Source organism: Mercurialis annua, linkage group LG6 (assembly GCF_937616625.2).
Source record: "Mercurialis annua linkage group LG6, ddMerAnnu1.2, whole genome shotgun sequence".
NCBI lineage: Eukaryota > Viridiplantae > Streptophyta > Magnoliopsida > Malpighiales > Euphorbiaceae > Mercurialis > Mercurialis annua.
Window position 1 is genome coordinate 32,363,812 of NC_065575.1, and position 17,779 is coordinate 32,381,590.

General features: G+C 33.0%; 2 protein-coding genes across 2 annotated transcripts; one reads left to right on the top strand and one right to left on the bottom strand.

The window, feature by feature from the left end:
- The first annotated feature begins 490 nt into the window (after nucleotides 1-490).
- Nucleotides 491-1,447, top strand: LOC126687765 (F-box protein CPR1-like). The gene is made up of 2 exons (XM_050382321.1): nucleotides 491-821; nucleotides 912-1,447. Exons 1-2 carry the CDS (start codon nucleotides 491-493, stop codon nucleotides 1,445-1,447), a joined length of 867 nt encoding a protein of 288 aa, XP_050238278.1.
- Nucleotides 1,448-12,545: 11,098 nt separating this feature from the next.
- Nucleotides 12,546-14,072, bottom strand: LOC126685723 (uncharacterized). The gene is made up of 2 exons (XM_050379654.2): nucleotides 13,408-14,072; nucleotides 12,546-13,255 (listed from the first exon to the last, which is right to left on the bottom strand). Exons 1-2 carry the CDS (start codon nucleotides 13,929-13,931, stop codon nucleotides 12,841-12,843), a joined length of 939 nt encoding a protein of 312 aa, XP_050235611.1. The 5' UTR covers nucleotides 13,932-14,072; the 3' UTR covers nucleotides 12,546-12,840.
- Nucleotides 14,073-17,779: the final 3,707 nt, after the last annotated feature.

Sequence of the window (17,779 nt, forward strand, 5' to 3'; positions counted from 1 at the left end):
TCTTATAATTTATCTCTAACCAATTTTTAACTTGTCATCTGTTTGCTATGATTTTGATTTTGATTATACTATGCTACTTTGAAATTATATATATATATATATATATATATATATATATATCTTATATTGTTTTATTTAAATATAAATGTTTATTTATTTACTATTAAAATTGCTTAAATAACCTCTATATAATTTAAAAATGGACCAAAATGGATCTTTCTATCCGGATATTGTTCTATCTGGATAGTTTTATCTAAAATAAATAAGAAAAATAAAAATTTAAAGTGAATTTTTAGGACTGAAGAGTAAATAAAAGGCAAATAAAGAGAAAAGTTATTATTGTACGTTTATGTAAACCCTAATTTCATATATTTCGTACTCTATCTCTATTCTGATTTCTCAAAGTTGAATACTTCAGAATATCTCTTTATTAACTCTAATTTCATATTTCTCAAGAAAACATAACAGCCATCGATCTCAAAAAATAGCAATGTCAGAATCGGTAGCAGCCGACATTCTCTTCACCATCTTCACTCTTTTACCCGTCAAATCTCTCATGCGCTTCAGGTCTTTGTCCAAATTCTCTCGTTCCTTAATCGACAGCCCCGAATTCATCAATTCCTATCAAACTCTGCCTTCTCAAACCAATCACAATCGTAAACTCGTTCTCGCCGATTGGCACCCCGAGGGTTGCATCTTCACCATAGTCATAGACAATTCACCAACTATCAGTCCATTGAAAATCAAACGCATGCGCAAGCCTTTAGTAAAAACTTCTCACAATTTCATCCCCGTAAATCCTAACGGCGTGTTTGGATCTTGTAATGGCGTGATTGCTATATATAACAAACAAGGAATCACTTTATGAAATCCGTCGACTAACAAGTTCAAATCCTTTCCCCTTTGGGTAGTCAATATCGTGTTTGATGGATTCGGGTATGATTCAGTTTCTGATGATTATAAGGTGATTATGGTCACCAAACTATTTTCTGAAGATTTTTTAAGAGTTATGATATATAGTGTGAAAAATAATTCATTCAGAAGGATTCAAGATCTTCACAGTCCTGAAGCTAAGTGCTGCAAAAATTACGAGTACTCGGGTGTTCTTGTCGGTTCCTTCTTGCATTGGATAGCGCATCCTCGCAATAAAGGATCTTCGTTTTGTAATTTCATTCTCGCATTTCATCTTAGCGATGAAACGTTTCGTGAGGTGCCACTGCTGAAGGATACAATAGATGGAGAATGGAAAGAGTTGAATATGGTATCGGAACTCGGAGGATGCCTTAGTATGAGCTATTGTTTTCAGGGTTATGATAATGTTTGGATTATGAAGGAGTATGGAGTTGAAGATTCTTGGGCTAAACTGCTTACTGTACATTGTGGTCATCAGGATCGATATATTAATTTTTCTGCTGGATTGAAACCTGAAAGACCCTATGGGGTATAAGGCAAACCGGTTTTGATTTGGAAAACGGAAGTTTAAAATTCTTTTAAAGCGGAATTAGAATTTCAAACAAGTTAGGGATAGAGAACAAAGACACAAGAGATTTAGAGTGGTTCGGATCACAACTCGATCCTACTCCACTACTCAATCAAAGATTGAGATTTTAGAATCCACTAAAGGGATAGGTGTTTTAGAGATAAACACAAACTTTACAAGGCGATTTTTCAAGGATTATCACAAACCCACAACTTGAGTTTTTCTAAAGCTAAACTCTAACTCACAATGATTTAGGAGTTTCCAAGATTACTCCAAAACTAAAACAAAATAATTGATTTAAAGATTGTGTGTTTGTTGTTTCAAGGTGTGTAAATCATTAGCCTTGAAACATTGCAAATGGGTTTATATTTATACCCAAAGCAATCCTCAAACAAAGCACTAACAAACAAAATAATTTTTTCTCTCAGCAAAAATATCTCCCCCGAGATGGATGGATCACGGGCGAGATCTTTGAATATGCCAAAAACCTTCAACGGCTAGTGCCACGTGTCAATGCTTCATTGGATCTTCAAAAATATATCCGTTGGATCTTCAACGGTCTGATTTATCGCGCCCGAGATGCCTTCGTCGTGCCCGAGATTCGTTTCAACGGTCGACTAGGGTTTTGTCAGCTCGAATATCTCCCCCGTGATATGTTCATCTCCCCCGAGATATATATCTCCCCCGAGATGGAAATCCATCACGGGCGAGATATGCTACTGGACAGCTTTTTACTCAAAAACTCGATTTTTGCTAGAGAGCTCCGAATTGACTTCCGATTGTTCCTATGAGTTCGTATACACTAATAAACAAGATTAGATCACTCATAGTGGATTGTCAAAGTCAAAACAAGGGAGTTTGAAAGGACAATAGTCCAAATCTCCCCCTTTTTGAGTTTGACAATCGACATGCTAAAATGGCTAAGTTAAGTAAGAGTCAAATGGATTTGGGCTCCCCCTTACTTTATGCACATAAGATAAAACAATATTAAGGCATAAGCAAGAAAAATTTGAAAATACTTAGCAATTTGAGCATAGAGATTTCTCCCCCTTTGTCAAGCACAAAAAGAATTAAAGCATGTATAAAACATAGACAAAGGAGCTAATTGAAAGAGATTTTGAAATCAAATTGAAATAAATCTAAGTTTCTCCTTCAATTGAGGCGCAAGGCATTAATTTGATATGCATCAAGCCTAAAAACTCAATTGATTGAACAAATTTGATTTAAATGATCAAAAATAGGCAATAATTCATTAATTGAATTATACCAAGGCAAAGTCTAATCATTAAAACGGTTTTAAAGCATATCAAAACTTTTTAGGAGAATAAGATTTGAAAAATTGATTCTCCCCCTCAAAACAACAATTTTGGAAAACATGGCATAGAAATTGATACAAATTTTACCTATATTGCCATTTTCCAAAAGCTTCTATTGATCATCCACCTTATGATTCGAGATTGGTTTAGTGGACATCAATTAAACCTACAAAGCAAATCACTTAGGTACCCAAATAACTTTGGGTCCTTGAAAGTTAATGCTAGAATAGTTCAAAGGAATTAACCTTAATTGAACTTTTCTCACATAGCAATTAGCATTAGTGTGACCATATTTCATGCAATAAAAACATTGAGTACTATGGTTCACATTTGATTGCATTTGAGGTGGCTTGGCTCTAAAGGTCTCATATGAACAAGCACAAGCATGGGAACAAGATTGAGCATGAGAAGATGCAAGAATATAAGAGTTCTTTCTAGTCTTCTTGTTCCATTTGTGGCTATATTGAGAAGCATAGCCATGTCTCAAGGGTTTTGTACCCTTGTTGCTCTTAGCCTTTTGAGCCAAGAATGGCTTAGGCCTAGGAGCTTGAGCATGCACCTTCTTTGCCTCAAATGGTTTGACCAATTTAGGAGGGACTTCTATAGAAGAAGTTTGAGGCAAAGTGGACTTCACAAATATAGTTCCTTTGGAACTAGAAGCATTTTGATTATAGCCAAGTCCATGTTTTATGGTTGGACTTCTTTGGGCTACAAGAATTGTATCCAAAGTTGTCTTCCCTTTTTGAAATCTTGAAAGTGCATTTTTTAATTCAAGAATTTCTTTCTTTTGAGCTTCATTTTGCAATTTTAGCTCTTGAAATTCTTGAGTTAAAACAAGCATTTCATCTTTGGCTTTTGAAGCCTCATTTTGAGAAACTAGCATCTTGGCATTATAATCACCACATTTAATTACTAGTTCATCAAGCATGCTAAACATTTCATCATTATGAGCATTTTGAGCATTATCAACAATATCATCATCATCAATAATAATATCATTTTTAACATCTAAGCATGCATCATAAGATTCAACACCAATACCATCCCAAGATAGAAAAGATGGGAGAGTTACCTCATGTGTTGGTTCCTCCTCAATGGCCATGAAGTAAAGTCTAGGATCATATTCTTGATCATCTTTATCATCCCATGTGGCCTTGAATCCTCCTTTAGCACTCTTTCTTGAAGAGGAGGGTCTCTCATGGACTTCCACTTTGCTCTTAAGCTCTTTTACCATCTTGGTGAGCTTTATGATTTCTTGCTCATTGGTTTCCTTTCTTGCTTCTTCTTCACAAGCTTTAAGAGCAATACTTTTAACCTTTGCTTCCTCTAATTTAATGGCCTTGATGTAGGTCATTTCATGGAGGAGCAAGTTGCCAATGAGCTCATCCGTTCTCATGGTGGATAGATCATGAGACTCCATGATTGCGGTAACCTTGGGTTGCCACAAAATCATAGGAAGGGATCGGAGAATTTTACCATTTATTTCCTTTTGGGAATAGGACTTCCCAAGAGCTTCAAGACTTGCAATAATTCCAAGAAACCTTGTGGTCATCAAGGATACATCTTCATGTATGAGCCACTTGAAGTTCTCATATTCTCCAAGAAGCAACTCTAGTTTCTTTGCCTTCACTTGAGTAGAACCTTCATGATAGTTTTCTAGTGTTTTCCACATTTGCTTAGCACAAGTCAAATGTTGAAGTCTACTCATTTCTTCTCTTGAAATTGATGAGAGGAGAGTTGCAATAGCTTTCCTATTAAGACCATTCTCCCTCACTTGATCCTTGGACCATTTTTCCCTCTTTAAAGGAGCACCATCGTCATCAATTGGATGCTTCCAACCTTTAAGAAAAGACTCCCAAAGATCAACCCCTTGCATATCCAAATAATTTTCCATCCTATACTTCCAAATTTTGTAATTAGAACCATCAAGAAAAGGTTTGAGAGTGATGAAAAAAATTTCGGTTGCCATTTTTGAATCGAAAACTCTAGCAATTAAGCGAAAAGAAGAGCACCTAACTCTGATACCAATTGAAAGACCCTATGGGGTATAAGGCAAACCGGTTTTGATTTGGAAAACGGAAGTTTAAAATTCTTTTAAAGCAGAATTAGAATTTCAAACAAGTTAGGGATAGAGAACAAAGACACAAGAGATTTAGAGTGGTTCGGATCACAACTCGATCCTACTCCACTACTCAATCAAAGATTGAGATTTTAGAATCCACTAAAGGGATAGGTGTTTTAGAGATAAACACAAACTTTACAAGGTGATTTTTCAAGGATTATCACAAACCCACAACTTGAGTTTTTCTAAAGCTAAACTCTAGCTCACAATGATTTAGGAGTTTCCAAGATTACTCCAAAACTACAACAAAATAATTGATTTAAAGATTGTGTGTTTGTTGTTTCAAGGTGTGTAAATCATTAGCCTTGAAACATTGCAAATGGGTTTATATTTATACACAAAGCAATCCTCAAAAAAAGCACTAACAAACAAAATAATTTTTGCTCTCAGCAAAAATATCTCCCCCGAGATGGATGGATCACGGGCGAGATCTTTGAATATGCCAAAAACCTTCAACGGCTAGTGCCACGTGTCAATGCTTCATTGGGTCTTCAAAAATATATCCGTTGGATCTTCAACGGTCTGATTTATCGCGCCCGAGATGCCTTCGTCGCGCCCGAGATTCGTTTCAACGGTCGACTAGGGTTTTGTCAGCTCGAATATCTCCCCCGTGATATGTTCATCTCCCCCGAGATATATATCTCCCCCGAGATGGAAATCCATCACGGGCGAGATATGCTACTGGACAACTTTTTACTCAAAAACTCGATTTTTGCTAGAGAGCTCCGAATTGACTTCCGATTGTTCCTATGATTTCCTATACACTAATAAACAAGATTAGATCACTCATAGTTGATTCTCAAAGTCAAAACAAAGGAGTTTGAAAGGACAATAGTCCAACAAAACCTTTATGCTATTCAAAAGAAGGTGATAAAGTTTTGTTGGACTATATAGGGACTCGAGTCCTTTTGTATGATCTAAAGAATCAAACTTTAGACATTATCGCCATTTTTAAATCCTCCCACGACTCCGAGTATATTACAAACCCTAATTGCGTGGTTCAGTCTGGATTTATATGCGCAACAACCTTAGCATTTCCCGTTATTAATGGTGGATCGAGCAATACCTGCAAAAAAATTGCTAAGGAAGAAGAACAGCAAGAAATTGTCAAGGAAGAAGAATAATACGAAATCTTGAGTCAAGCTAAACTTTTCTGTTTTGAAGCCATCTTCAATATTTGCATTGCATTATGGATGGGTGGCATTAGTTATTGCCTATTGGGTGAGAGTCATTCGCTTTTAGTTTTTATTTAATTTCCTACGAAGATATCACTTCTTCAAATTGTTTTTCTTTTCCATTAGTTCTACTTTTTTTTATTATTTTGTTTACGTACTAATGTATTGTTCTTAGTTTTACAAAGAATTTAGTCCTTCGACTCAAAATTTATATTTTCGGTATCAAATAAGTTTTCTTTAATTTTTTAGATCAATTAAATCCAAAATTCTTTTAATTTAGGTCAAGTAATCCAGAAATTGTACACTTTAAATATGGAATTATTTGACCCAAGACGCAAATTTAGAAACCTAATTGACTTAAATAGCTTATTTAACTTCAAAAATACAAGTTTTGGGTCTAACTGCATACAAAAAAATTAAAATGAACTTATTTGATCACGAGACACAAATTTAAAAAGGGTTAAATGCAAATTCATACACCAACTTTGACCTAATTTGCAATTACAACATAAACTTTGAAACTTGGCAATGTCAGTAACTAATTTTACACTTTTGGCAAATCGATATACCAAACTCAAAAAACACTAACGTGGACACTGTAATATACCGCCAATTGTCGTTTTATGATTGGTCGGTGTACCAATTTGCCAAAACATGAAGTTAGTTACCGACATTGCCAAGTTTAAATGTTTATGTTGTACTTGCAAATTAGGTCAAAGTTGGTGTATGAATTTGCATTTAACCCATTTAAAAATAAAGTTAACCCTTTGTTCAATTTTAGAAAGGTTTTTATATGTTTTGACAGTTTATCATCCACTTTGTTAAGAATTCCATGATTATACATCAGTTAGTTATTCAAAGGACAATTGATATTATCCTTATAGTATGTATTTTTAAAGAAAAAAGAGTCATTTATGCTCCTAAAGTTTGACTTTAGGATCAAGTAAGCCCTCAAAATTCAAATAGGTTCAAATATGTCCCTAACGTTTTAAAAATGAATAATAAGGCCTCTGATTTGGATAACCAGGCTCTTAACTTATCATTTATGTGTCCAAATTAAGGGTCTGATTGTTAACATTTTAAGACGTTAAGGGCATATTTGAACCTTTTCGGATGTTGGGAGCTTACTTGATCCTGGACTCAAACCTTAGGAGTATAAATGACCCTTTTCTCATTTTTAAATTAATAATTGCATTTTTAAGAAATTTTAATATTAAAGGCCTCAAAATCAATCTACATATCAAATCTAAAATCTTAACAAAATACATATCAAGAACCTCTAAATTATTAATGCTTAAATAAATTAATAATTAAATCTGTAATTTTTAATTACTAGTGTCGCTTTACGGGTTCCACACGTGACTTGTTACGTGGCTTGTCAATTTTGATTTTATTACTTATTACTTATTACTTATATATTATACAATTAAAAATAAATATAACAATAAACAGTACTTCGGATGTATATTTTAATTTAATTCTTTTAATAAATACTTAATTTTTTAATTACTAGTTTCGCATTACGTGCTATGCACGTGGCTCGAAACGTAACTCGTCAATGAACATATTAGTAAATTTATTATAATTATATCAATTTTTATATTATAATTAATATTAAATTAGTTAAAAACTTTTGTAAAAGTAAATAAAATATATTTGGTTATTAAACTTTTTTTCATACTAAATGTATTCTTTTTTTTGTTTTATAATAACCATAATTAAATAATTAATTTTATTTTATTGATAATATCTTTAAAAAAATAAAATAGAAATTTAAATAATAATATATTGACCAAATATAGTATTTTAATTTTGTAGTTCAATCAAACTAAAAGATAGATATTCCTACTAATTTGGAGACAATTTAATTATTTTTTACATACTAAAAACTAAATTGGAGATAATTTAACTACCTATTCTAATTAGGACTTTAATTACAATAGTGATTAATTAAATAACAAATTAATTAATGACTATAAAACCTTTATTTAGTACTCCCTCTAGTCCATAATATTTGTCGCATTTGGCTATTTCACATAGATTAAGAAAGTAATAAATATGTCTTGATCTATATGCTCTTTTACTAAATCGTCCATATTAATTACTACTTTTCTATGTTTGACTAATGTGTTTATTCTTACTAAGTTATTTATTGCTAGGGACAAATTTGGAAAATGACAATAAATGCTCTCTTTATATTCTAAATATGACAAATATTATGGACCAAAAAAATTTCTCAAATGCGACAAATATTATGGACCGGAGGGAGTAGTAAACTGAAAAGGATTATTCAGTAAATTTGTCTGCCTCATCTGTGCTTTTATATATAGTATAGATATATAATATAAATAAAAAATATTCAAATAATAATTAAAATAGTAATTTATTTATTACCTAAGTTAAAATTCTAGATAATTGATAGAGTATGTCTTTTAATCCACTGATTAAACCTGTAAAATAGGGTAGATAGCTAACCGGACGGTGGTTGTCTAATTAATTCTCCGATGCAGTTTAGGCTTTGAGCAGCATTTTGTGTATAAGAATGTAATTGTATTTTCAGGCATACCTCAAACTCTTTATATAGTAGTTGAGAGAATACCTAGTAGACTTCAAATAAGAGAGTGATTCCTACTTAATAGCATTGTATCATGAATAGAAAAGAGATTCCTTATTAAAAGGAATATATTCAGAAATATCTTTTTGAATAAACTTATCTTCCTAAATTGGAGTTTTATCCGAATTGGAAAGAGATCTCATATATTCGGTTTTCTAGATATAATTCTTTATATATTGGGTTTCTAGTGATACGCTTTAACGAGCGCTTTCACCGAGTCCTCAGGGAGTTGGTCTTTCTGGAGATTCAGGCGAATCATCTTTTGATCTTCAAATTTGGCGAATCTCATGGACTCAGGTGTCGATATTATCAGGCTTTTGCCTTTTTTTCGCAGGTGCTAGGATTCTCTCAAAGGGATAGACCCTGTACAACGGTTTCATTATATAGTTATGTTGAAATTTGGTTTCCATTATTATCTCCCCGCAAGTGAGATAAAACCTTGGTATTTTTGCCTTGTAAGTTTTACACTACTAGAAAACTGTCGATTAGCGACGGATTTTAGCGACGGATTTTAAATCCGTCGCTAAAATCACTTTTAGCGACGGATTTAGAAATCCGTCGCTAAATCCTAAAAAAATTTGGCGGGATTCATCCCGCCACTTTTAGCGACAGAAATTCCGTCGCTAAAAGTGGCGGGATTCATCCCGCCAATTTTTTTTTCACTTTTAGCGACGGATGTTGCAATCCGTCGCTAAAAGTAATACATTTAGCGACGGATTAAAAATTCTGTCGCTAAATGCTTACTTTTAGCGACGGATTTCGTAATCCGTCGCTAAAAGTATTATTTTTATTAAAAATTAATTAAGATAATTTTAATTATAAAACAATTTATTAAAAAAAATTATTTATTAAAAAATAATTATTTTTTTAATAAATAATTATTTTTTTAAATAATTATTTATTAAAAAAATAATTATTTATTAAAAAAAATTATCTAGAAAAAAAAATTATTTTTTAATAAAATTATTATATTAGAATGCAGGAGAAAAGTATAAATAGTAATAATTTGTTGTTTTTATATAAAATAATTATTAAAAGAATAATTTATTAATTAGTTATTTAAAAATAATTAGTATGAAACAATAATTATTTTAAAATACAGGAGTAAATTGCGGGATTAACTTTTTGTTACTTTCAGTTATATTTAAATATAATATACATAGATATAAAACAAAAATCTGAGTTGGTTAAGATGGAGTCACGCGCGGAAGAACTACAAGGTTAAAGAGGATTGAGTGGGAGCAATATGAGGATGGGTGACCTACTGGGAAGTTGGGAAATTTGCGAAATTTGCGGGTGGGTGATAGTGTGTGGGGTATAGCGGGTGAGTGTGTGACGGCCAGTGACCGTTTAAATTATATTTCACTTTATGATTTTAATTAAAAAATTAATTTTTTTATTTTTTTAAATTTTAAAAAATTAGCCACGGATCTAAATCCGTCGCTAAATCCGTCGCTAATTTATTAAAAATCCGTCGTTAAATTTCTTTATCCCGTCGTTAAAATTTTAGCGACCAGAAATCCACCGACGGACTGAGTCCGTCGGTAATCCGTCGCTAAATGCATTTAGCGACGGATTTTCTGCTTTTAGCGACGGAAAATTACGTCGCTAAAAGCAGGATTTTTAGTAGTGTTAGCTTTATTCGAGGTGAGTCGTTTTATCTTCCGGCGAATCGTTTCGCCTATGATTTTGAGTTTTTAATTCTCTTTATTTGACATGTATCTTTCATCTAGTGTTGCACGTTTTCATATTTGAGACAAGTGTCTTTAATCGTACGGTTTGGGTTTATTTCTCTATTTTATAAGATTTCTATAAATTGATTTATTTCTTCGTATTTTTATTCTTTACCATTTTCATTTTTGCACTTGCTGTCTTCATTAATTCTGCTATTTGAGCTTTAACCCTCTTCTATTTTTGTTTGATTTCCATATATATTTGAAGCCTTAATTGTATTTTTTGGTGGGTTTGCGATCTTCTATACATTTTGTTTTCTTTTTTCTGGATTTTCTTTGTTCTTTATCTTTGTTGTTCTTTTCTTCAGCTTGATCTTCTTTTTCTTTCAAGTTCCACTTTCTAGTGTTTACCCGCCTTCAGATGGCAACTAGGAGGGCGAAAACCGAACTTGCCTCCATGACTATTAGCGAGTCTAGTCTTGACCAGGAAGAGATTCTAGATCTCTCTTATAAATATAGTTTTCCTTCGGGGTAATAGGGTTAGAAACCTTGATTACTGAATGCGAGCCTTCGGGTATCCTGACTCGCCTCGGAAGGCGGTTATATTCGAAGAACAGCTCGTCCTTGGTCTTCGATTTTCTTTGGACCCTTTTGTTGTCGAACTTTGCAGTAGTTTAGACATTGATGTAGGGGAACTTCATCTTGGGACTATTCAAGTCGTCGTTGCCTTTGTAGAGGCATGTAGTCTTCGGGGGTAATCCTCTTCTTTAAATGTCTTTCATCATTTCAGTTTTTTTAAAGAAGTGCGACGGGTGTTTTGTTTTCGCTGTGGGTAGGAAAGGTCATTCTGTTATTTACCTGCCGTTTTTAGACAACGGGTGGAGGAAAAAATTCTTTATAGTTATTCATGATTTTGCTTTTTTCCGTTTTCTGAAAGATTTTTCGGTTAAGTTATTTAGTAATTATCCTTCGCCTTTAAGCTTGTCCGAGTCTATTCTTGCTTTTAATTTATATTTCCATCGTATTTTTCAACCATCGTTGCCTATCTTAGTAAACAGTGAACTTTAACTTTTTAATTTTTACAACAACTTATATTTGAAATTTAAAGAAAATAATTTTTTTATTCTTTTCAAAAAAAGAAAAAGAAAAAAACGAATGAAAAATATATTTAAATTAAATTAGAAAATCTATCAAAATAAATTTCAATTTTATTATTATATATATAAAAAATAAAGTCAAGTCTATAAATAAAAACATTTATTTTGTAATTTTAAAATAATAGTAAAAATATGCTCTCATTTTTTTTTGATTTTAATTCTTTTATAATTATAGGTTTTTTTTTGTTAAAAAAGTTATAAGTTTGATTTATTATTTATTTTTAATATTTTTATACTCATCTTACCCCCAATTTTCAGCTTAACTCATTTAACCCCATCTTTCAGCTTTGCTGATGTGTCAAATTAGGCGGCAGCTCAGTCGGTAATTTTTCGCCACATCAACGCATTTTTATCTCACCCTGTATTTGAATGGTTTAAAAAGGTAAAATGTAAAAGATGAGATGTTAGAAAAGTTAAACCGGAAGAAAAGAAATCAAATGAGTGGCATGATACAAGTTTGGGAATCAAATTATGCATTAAGCCAATTTTATTATTTTGATAATCAAATGTGGAGTCCATGTTAGGACTAATTCAACATCCTCTAAATTTAACAAAAAACATAGTCATTTCCTAGAGAAACCTTGAGACCATCCCCATAGTGAGTCAAGTCTTGAGCTGAAGGATCTGTACCCTATAGAGCGACCTAACATTTTCACAACCACAGCAGATCTTCAAGCCTTTGATAGCTCAACCTGAGCTTTATGTGAGACAGCCAGAGAAGGTATTATTCCATCTTTTCAGACCCCTCAGCAATTCGCAACAATCTGAAAGAGACGCTGCCCGTCCCAATCTGGCGAAGATCCTCTAATCTAAATTAAGCTTTTTTTCGTAATACAAGTGCCCCTCAGAAGGAGGCCATGAATCTTTTGTTAAACCTAGAGTGAAGTTTTTCATCGCTGAGAAAAAACACCTGTAGAGTGTACTTTTATGTGCTAATTACTAAATAAATTTTAAGTAAACTAAACATTACAAATGAATTCTGCAAAAATTAGTTGAAGTCATTTAAACTAATATAAACTATTGATCTTCTAAATATAATCCCATGTTAACATCAGATTACAACCTCATGAAAGCTACAACTCCCCTATCCAAGATGTGATTTGTGAATATCAGATTACTCTCTGAGCAGTTGAAAACTAGAAAGAACTGAACAATGTAGTTGATTTTGTACAGCTTAATAAGTGAAATCAACTTCCTGCTCATCAAAGGCTGCGATCTATGCTACCATCAGGAGACAGAATCCATGATTTACGAAACAGAAACCGTAACTTCACAGTTCCTAGAGAAATCACCGGACGGAATATCATCTTGATGAGTTCAACGACTTCATAATATTCCGAAGAATACTCCACATAGAAGTGGATATCAAGAAGAGGAGGATACCAGTAATGATGGCATACTTGAGACCAAGGTTGACCAATAAATTTACCAGGAGTCCAGCCAGTACAACACCAACAAAATTAGCTGATACAGCTTCCCAGAACGGCATATCAAGAATTGAAGCTATAATGGCTCCAGTCCAGGCCCCAGTACCAGGGAAAGGAACAGCTACGAAAAGCATCAAACCAAGCCACCGAAACTCTTCAACAGGGCCAGCCTTACGCTTGGCATTCTCAAACAGCATGTCGAGAAACCGAGACGCTGACTGATTCGTTCCGGCAACGAAGGAGGCAAATTTCTTCAAGTAAAGTATAATAAAAGGCACAGGAACCATGTTCCTGCATGTAAAATCCCGTTACGCGTTAATGTCAAACTGATCACTCCATAATAATTTTTCGCAAGTAAAATCGGCTAGGCATTTCGTCGAACAGGTTCAAGGCAATTGAGAAAACCAAAGAACAAAATAATTTCAAAGCAAAAGGATACTAACCCAGTAATAGATAGAGCTGTTACAGTTATGGGCTTAAGTTGCAACCAATAACCAACGGGAATGGCGCCGCGAAGCTCAATCACCGGAAGTGTAGCAAGAGCAAAGACAACGGCCTCATCCGGCAAACCGAAACCTCGAAGAGAATTAGCAATCTTTAACCCAAAATTGGAAGCTTTGATAGAATCAAGAGCTGCATTAGCATCTCTACAACCTGCAAACCAAGCAAGAGAAACAGAAGCCCAAAACACAACCCAGAAGAGAAACTTGACCGGCTTTTCATCGCACGATGGCAACAATATCTCGTCGTCTTCTGTTGAATCAACAAACCCAATTGAAGACTGAGCTCCAATTGCAGTGAAGGGAGCTGCCGGGAGGCGATTGTAATGGCAAGTGTGAAATTTCAAGATTGGGTTTGACTTGATAAAAGATTGTTTCTTTTGGGTAATTAGAGTCTTAAATTTGAGATGGGTGTTGTTCGTAGTAGAAGAGAATGAGAGTAGCAATGGTGAGACAGAGGCAGCCATTCTGAAATGAGTTTCAAATTTGTTACATCAGCAGGGACTATGAAATTCGAACAACAAACTAAATCAGTTTCATTATATGTAGGGATTTGGGGTGACTACCGTATTACTTTTTATTTATTTTTCTACTTTCGAGGATTGGAAAATACTTACCTATTCTCGGTTTATGAATTTTTCATGCAGTTATCCAATAAGGTGTTAAAAAATTTAACATAATTTTTTCTCTCTTCTCGTTATTTTCTCTTTTTTGAGAAATTCTCTAACACCTGGTTCATGAATTTTTCATAAACCGTACAAAATTTGAGAATTTTGGAAGGAAATGGACAAGGACTTTACTCTGCCTTGTGATCTTCTAATTGAACAAATGTTTGGTGCCTGGGTTGACAATGTAGTTCTACATCTATAAGCTTTCCGGCTTTATTGTCCAAAGATTTTAAGCACAAACAACAAAACGGAGGGAGGAACTACCAAGAAAATGAAATATTGGAGTAAGAGTTTTGCATTTTTGAGAATATTCTTACATCGATACATTACAGCTACTGGTCCGATTATGGCTTAATACATCTTTTGGCCTTTTATTTTTTACTCATTTACCTATCTAACCTTTTATTTTTCACCCTATCTATTTGACATTCCAACTTATAAATTTTGCCAATTTAATCTCTAAAAATAGGGAAAAAGGTCATTAATGTCACTAAGGTTTGTCTGCAGAATTAAGTAAACCATCAACGTTTGAAAAGATTTAAATATGCCCCCAATGTCTTGAATAATGAGCAATCAAACCCCCCGATTACGATAATCAGGCCCCTAAAGTTTCATTTATAAGTCAAAATGGGAGGGGGAGGGGGGTTTGGTTATTCACTTTTTAAGACGTTGGGGGGGGCATATATGAACATTTCCAAACATTGAGGGCTCGCTTGATCCTAAAATCAAACCTTAGGGGTATAAATGATCATTTTTTCCTAAAAATATCATTCTAAAAATTGTTTGGCCCTTTTTTGTCTAGCTGAAACTAGCGTTTGGTTACAAAATAAAAAAGACATGTGAGCATATTTTTAAAACTACGTTAATCTTAATAAAATATCAAACGTTTGCGAGTTTAGTTAGTTATATCCAAATCTTTTAAAATCAGCTAGTTTAGCCAATTTTGGGATATTTAAAACCATTCTAACTATTTGTGAACCGAACAAAAAAATTTGCCACCCCAACAGCCACATCGTTGCAAACTCAACAGAAGTTACTGAGTTGGCAGCATCTACAAGTCCAACCAAACCAAAGACATTCTTACTAAACCACATGGCGAACAAACAAAAAAAACTCAATTTTTAAATCAAATTAATTAATTATCTTATTATAAAATTCATATATATTAAAAATAATTAATATTTCTTAAATAACTAATTAAAAATTAAAAATCTAATTAAATCTAACTCTAAATTAAATATATTTATTAGATGAATTTGTTAAAACTAATTTAGAATTATATTTAATTAAATTAAATGTTAATCTTCTTGAGATTTTATTTTTATTTCGAGATGAAGTTCGACCCGAAATTTTAGTTATGTCGCCGCCTTTTGCATTCCAGTCCAATCATTGCCGCCCTCTCCGACTCCGATCGGCCACTAGAAGAATCGTCTCCTCCGTTATGGAGAAGACAGAGCTGTCACGGCCCCAAATTCACCCAAAATCTCGAGATGAGACCGGCACTAGAGAATGGGAGTATTGCTCCGATATATGTAGCAAATCTAAAAATCTTTACAGTTTTTTCGCATTTTAAAATCATAAAAAGGTTTGCAACCTCGTTGCAAAAACACTTTAAAACCTTTATTGAAAACGCGATCGTAAAACCATTATTGTATTTCAAGAAACCAAAGCGCAGACATCAGTCTCTTATGGCGTACATTCTCTGTTTTCTAATACAATGCTAAAATGCTAAAATATTATATCAGTGTAACACTTTAAACAACCGGTAAAAGCATTTTAGACAAACGCGCAGCTTTGCAAACATATATCATATACAGTAGTTCAAATTAGAGTTTTTTCAAAATATAGTTGATATTGAAATAGAAAGATAGACTTCCCATACTCAACTACTTGCAGCTCTACAGATACAAACGACGACTTACAGAATTATTGTGGAAGCCTGACCTCGTAGATCTATAACCTAAAAGAGAAACCAGTGGGGTTAGAAATATAAATATTTCTGAGTGAGTTCACTTTACTAATGCATATGAAATAAAATAAGATCACATATATCTGTTAACACGAATTTCTTGTCCAAAAATTAGAAAACAAGAAAAGATGCACAAATGTCAATTTTATTAAATTTACTCAAAAAGCGAGTACAATCTCTGTTAGGTAATTTCTACACGTGTAGAAATTAAATCCTTTGATGCTTTCCTTCAATATTTGTGGATTCGGGGCTTTTGAAGCTTATTCTTGAATCCGTTGTAGAATCTCCTTCGATTTGAGTGAAGCAAATTGTTGAACCGTTGACGAGTGATGAACACGCCGTTTGAAGCTTTAATTTGAAGACTTGATTTGATATGTAGTTACTTGATTGAATCCTCGACAGGTGATGAACACGACGTGTGAAGATCCGGATATGGAGGCTTGATTTGGTGTAGTCGATTGAAGAAATTATGCAAAGCTCCTATGTTGCTTTATTTGCAGAATTCCGGCGACTAAAGAATTATGTGTGTGTTGAAAGCACTCCTATTTATAGGAGTGTAGAGAATATGTATATATGGACACATCTCTAGAGTGGGAAAGAATAACTAATTTTCTTTTAATTAGTCACGTAATTGTATTTACTTAACTAATAAAAGAAAACTTACCAAAATGAGTATTTGGTATTAATTAGACTTTAATTAGTAATTAATTTTAAATTACTAAATAAATTTAAAAGTCCAATAATACCAAGCCCAATTTATTTTATGGGCCCACAATTTATGTGTCAACAAATATCCCCTTGAGATTTGTTCGCGTGTTTTTTTTAGCGATCATGTCTCAAAATTTAATTAAATTATTTAAAGTATTTTTATACTTTAATAATTTAACTTATAAATAATTTGGAAAAAATCACCACACAAATTTAAAAGGCTTATTTTATTTTTGTCTCTCTCTTTTTTTAGAAAGAATAAAAATAAATATTGATCCGGATTTTGATTGAGATTGGAAGTCTCAATTGTTAATGTTGGACCATTTTATTTTGGGGCTGCATATGTAAAGCAATATAATTGCTTTGGTTAAAAAATTATTTGATATCCTTTTCAAGAAATATAGCAGCCAGTGAGCCCTCTTTTCTTTTGTTTAGGAGATTTTTTGTGCGTAAAATTTTCCAAATGTAGATCTCTTCTATTTTTTTGGGAATTGTCCAATTCATTTTAGGAAGAATGAACATTGTGCCTTTATAAATAGAACTCCAAACTTTCTTTTAGCTTGTATCTTCAACTCAATGCTGAAAACCCTATCCGTCCGTATAAACAATTGCTTTTGTTTTCACCTTTGCATGACTTTCTATCTCTATGATTTGAACTTTATCAACCAATAGAGCTTAATTCTGTAGGTAAGTCACGTACATATATTGGCTTTTATATTTGTTGTCCTCTAGTGCACTATGGAATTCATCAATTTCTTCTGTTCTTTATTGATTGTAGTTCTTTTGTCAATAAATACATACAAAATCTTATTATTTGTAAAATTGCTTAGCACATGGTAAATATTTGGCAACTTGTCGTCTTGTTTCTTTTGTTTTACATTCATAGGCAATTTGTCTTTTTTTAACGTCAATGCATATGCCCTTAAATGCATTTTATTTGTTATGAGAAGACTTTTTGAAGAGATATTAA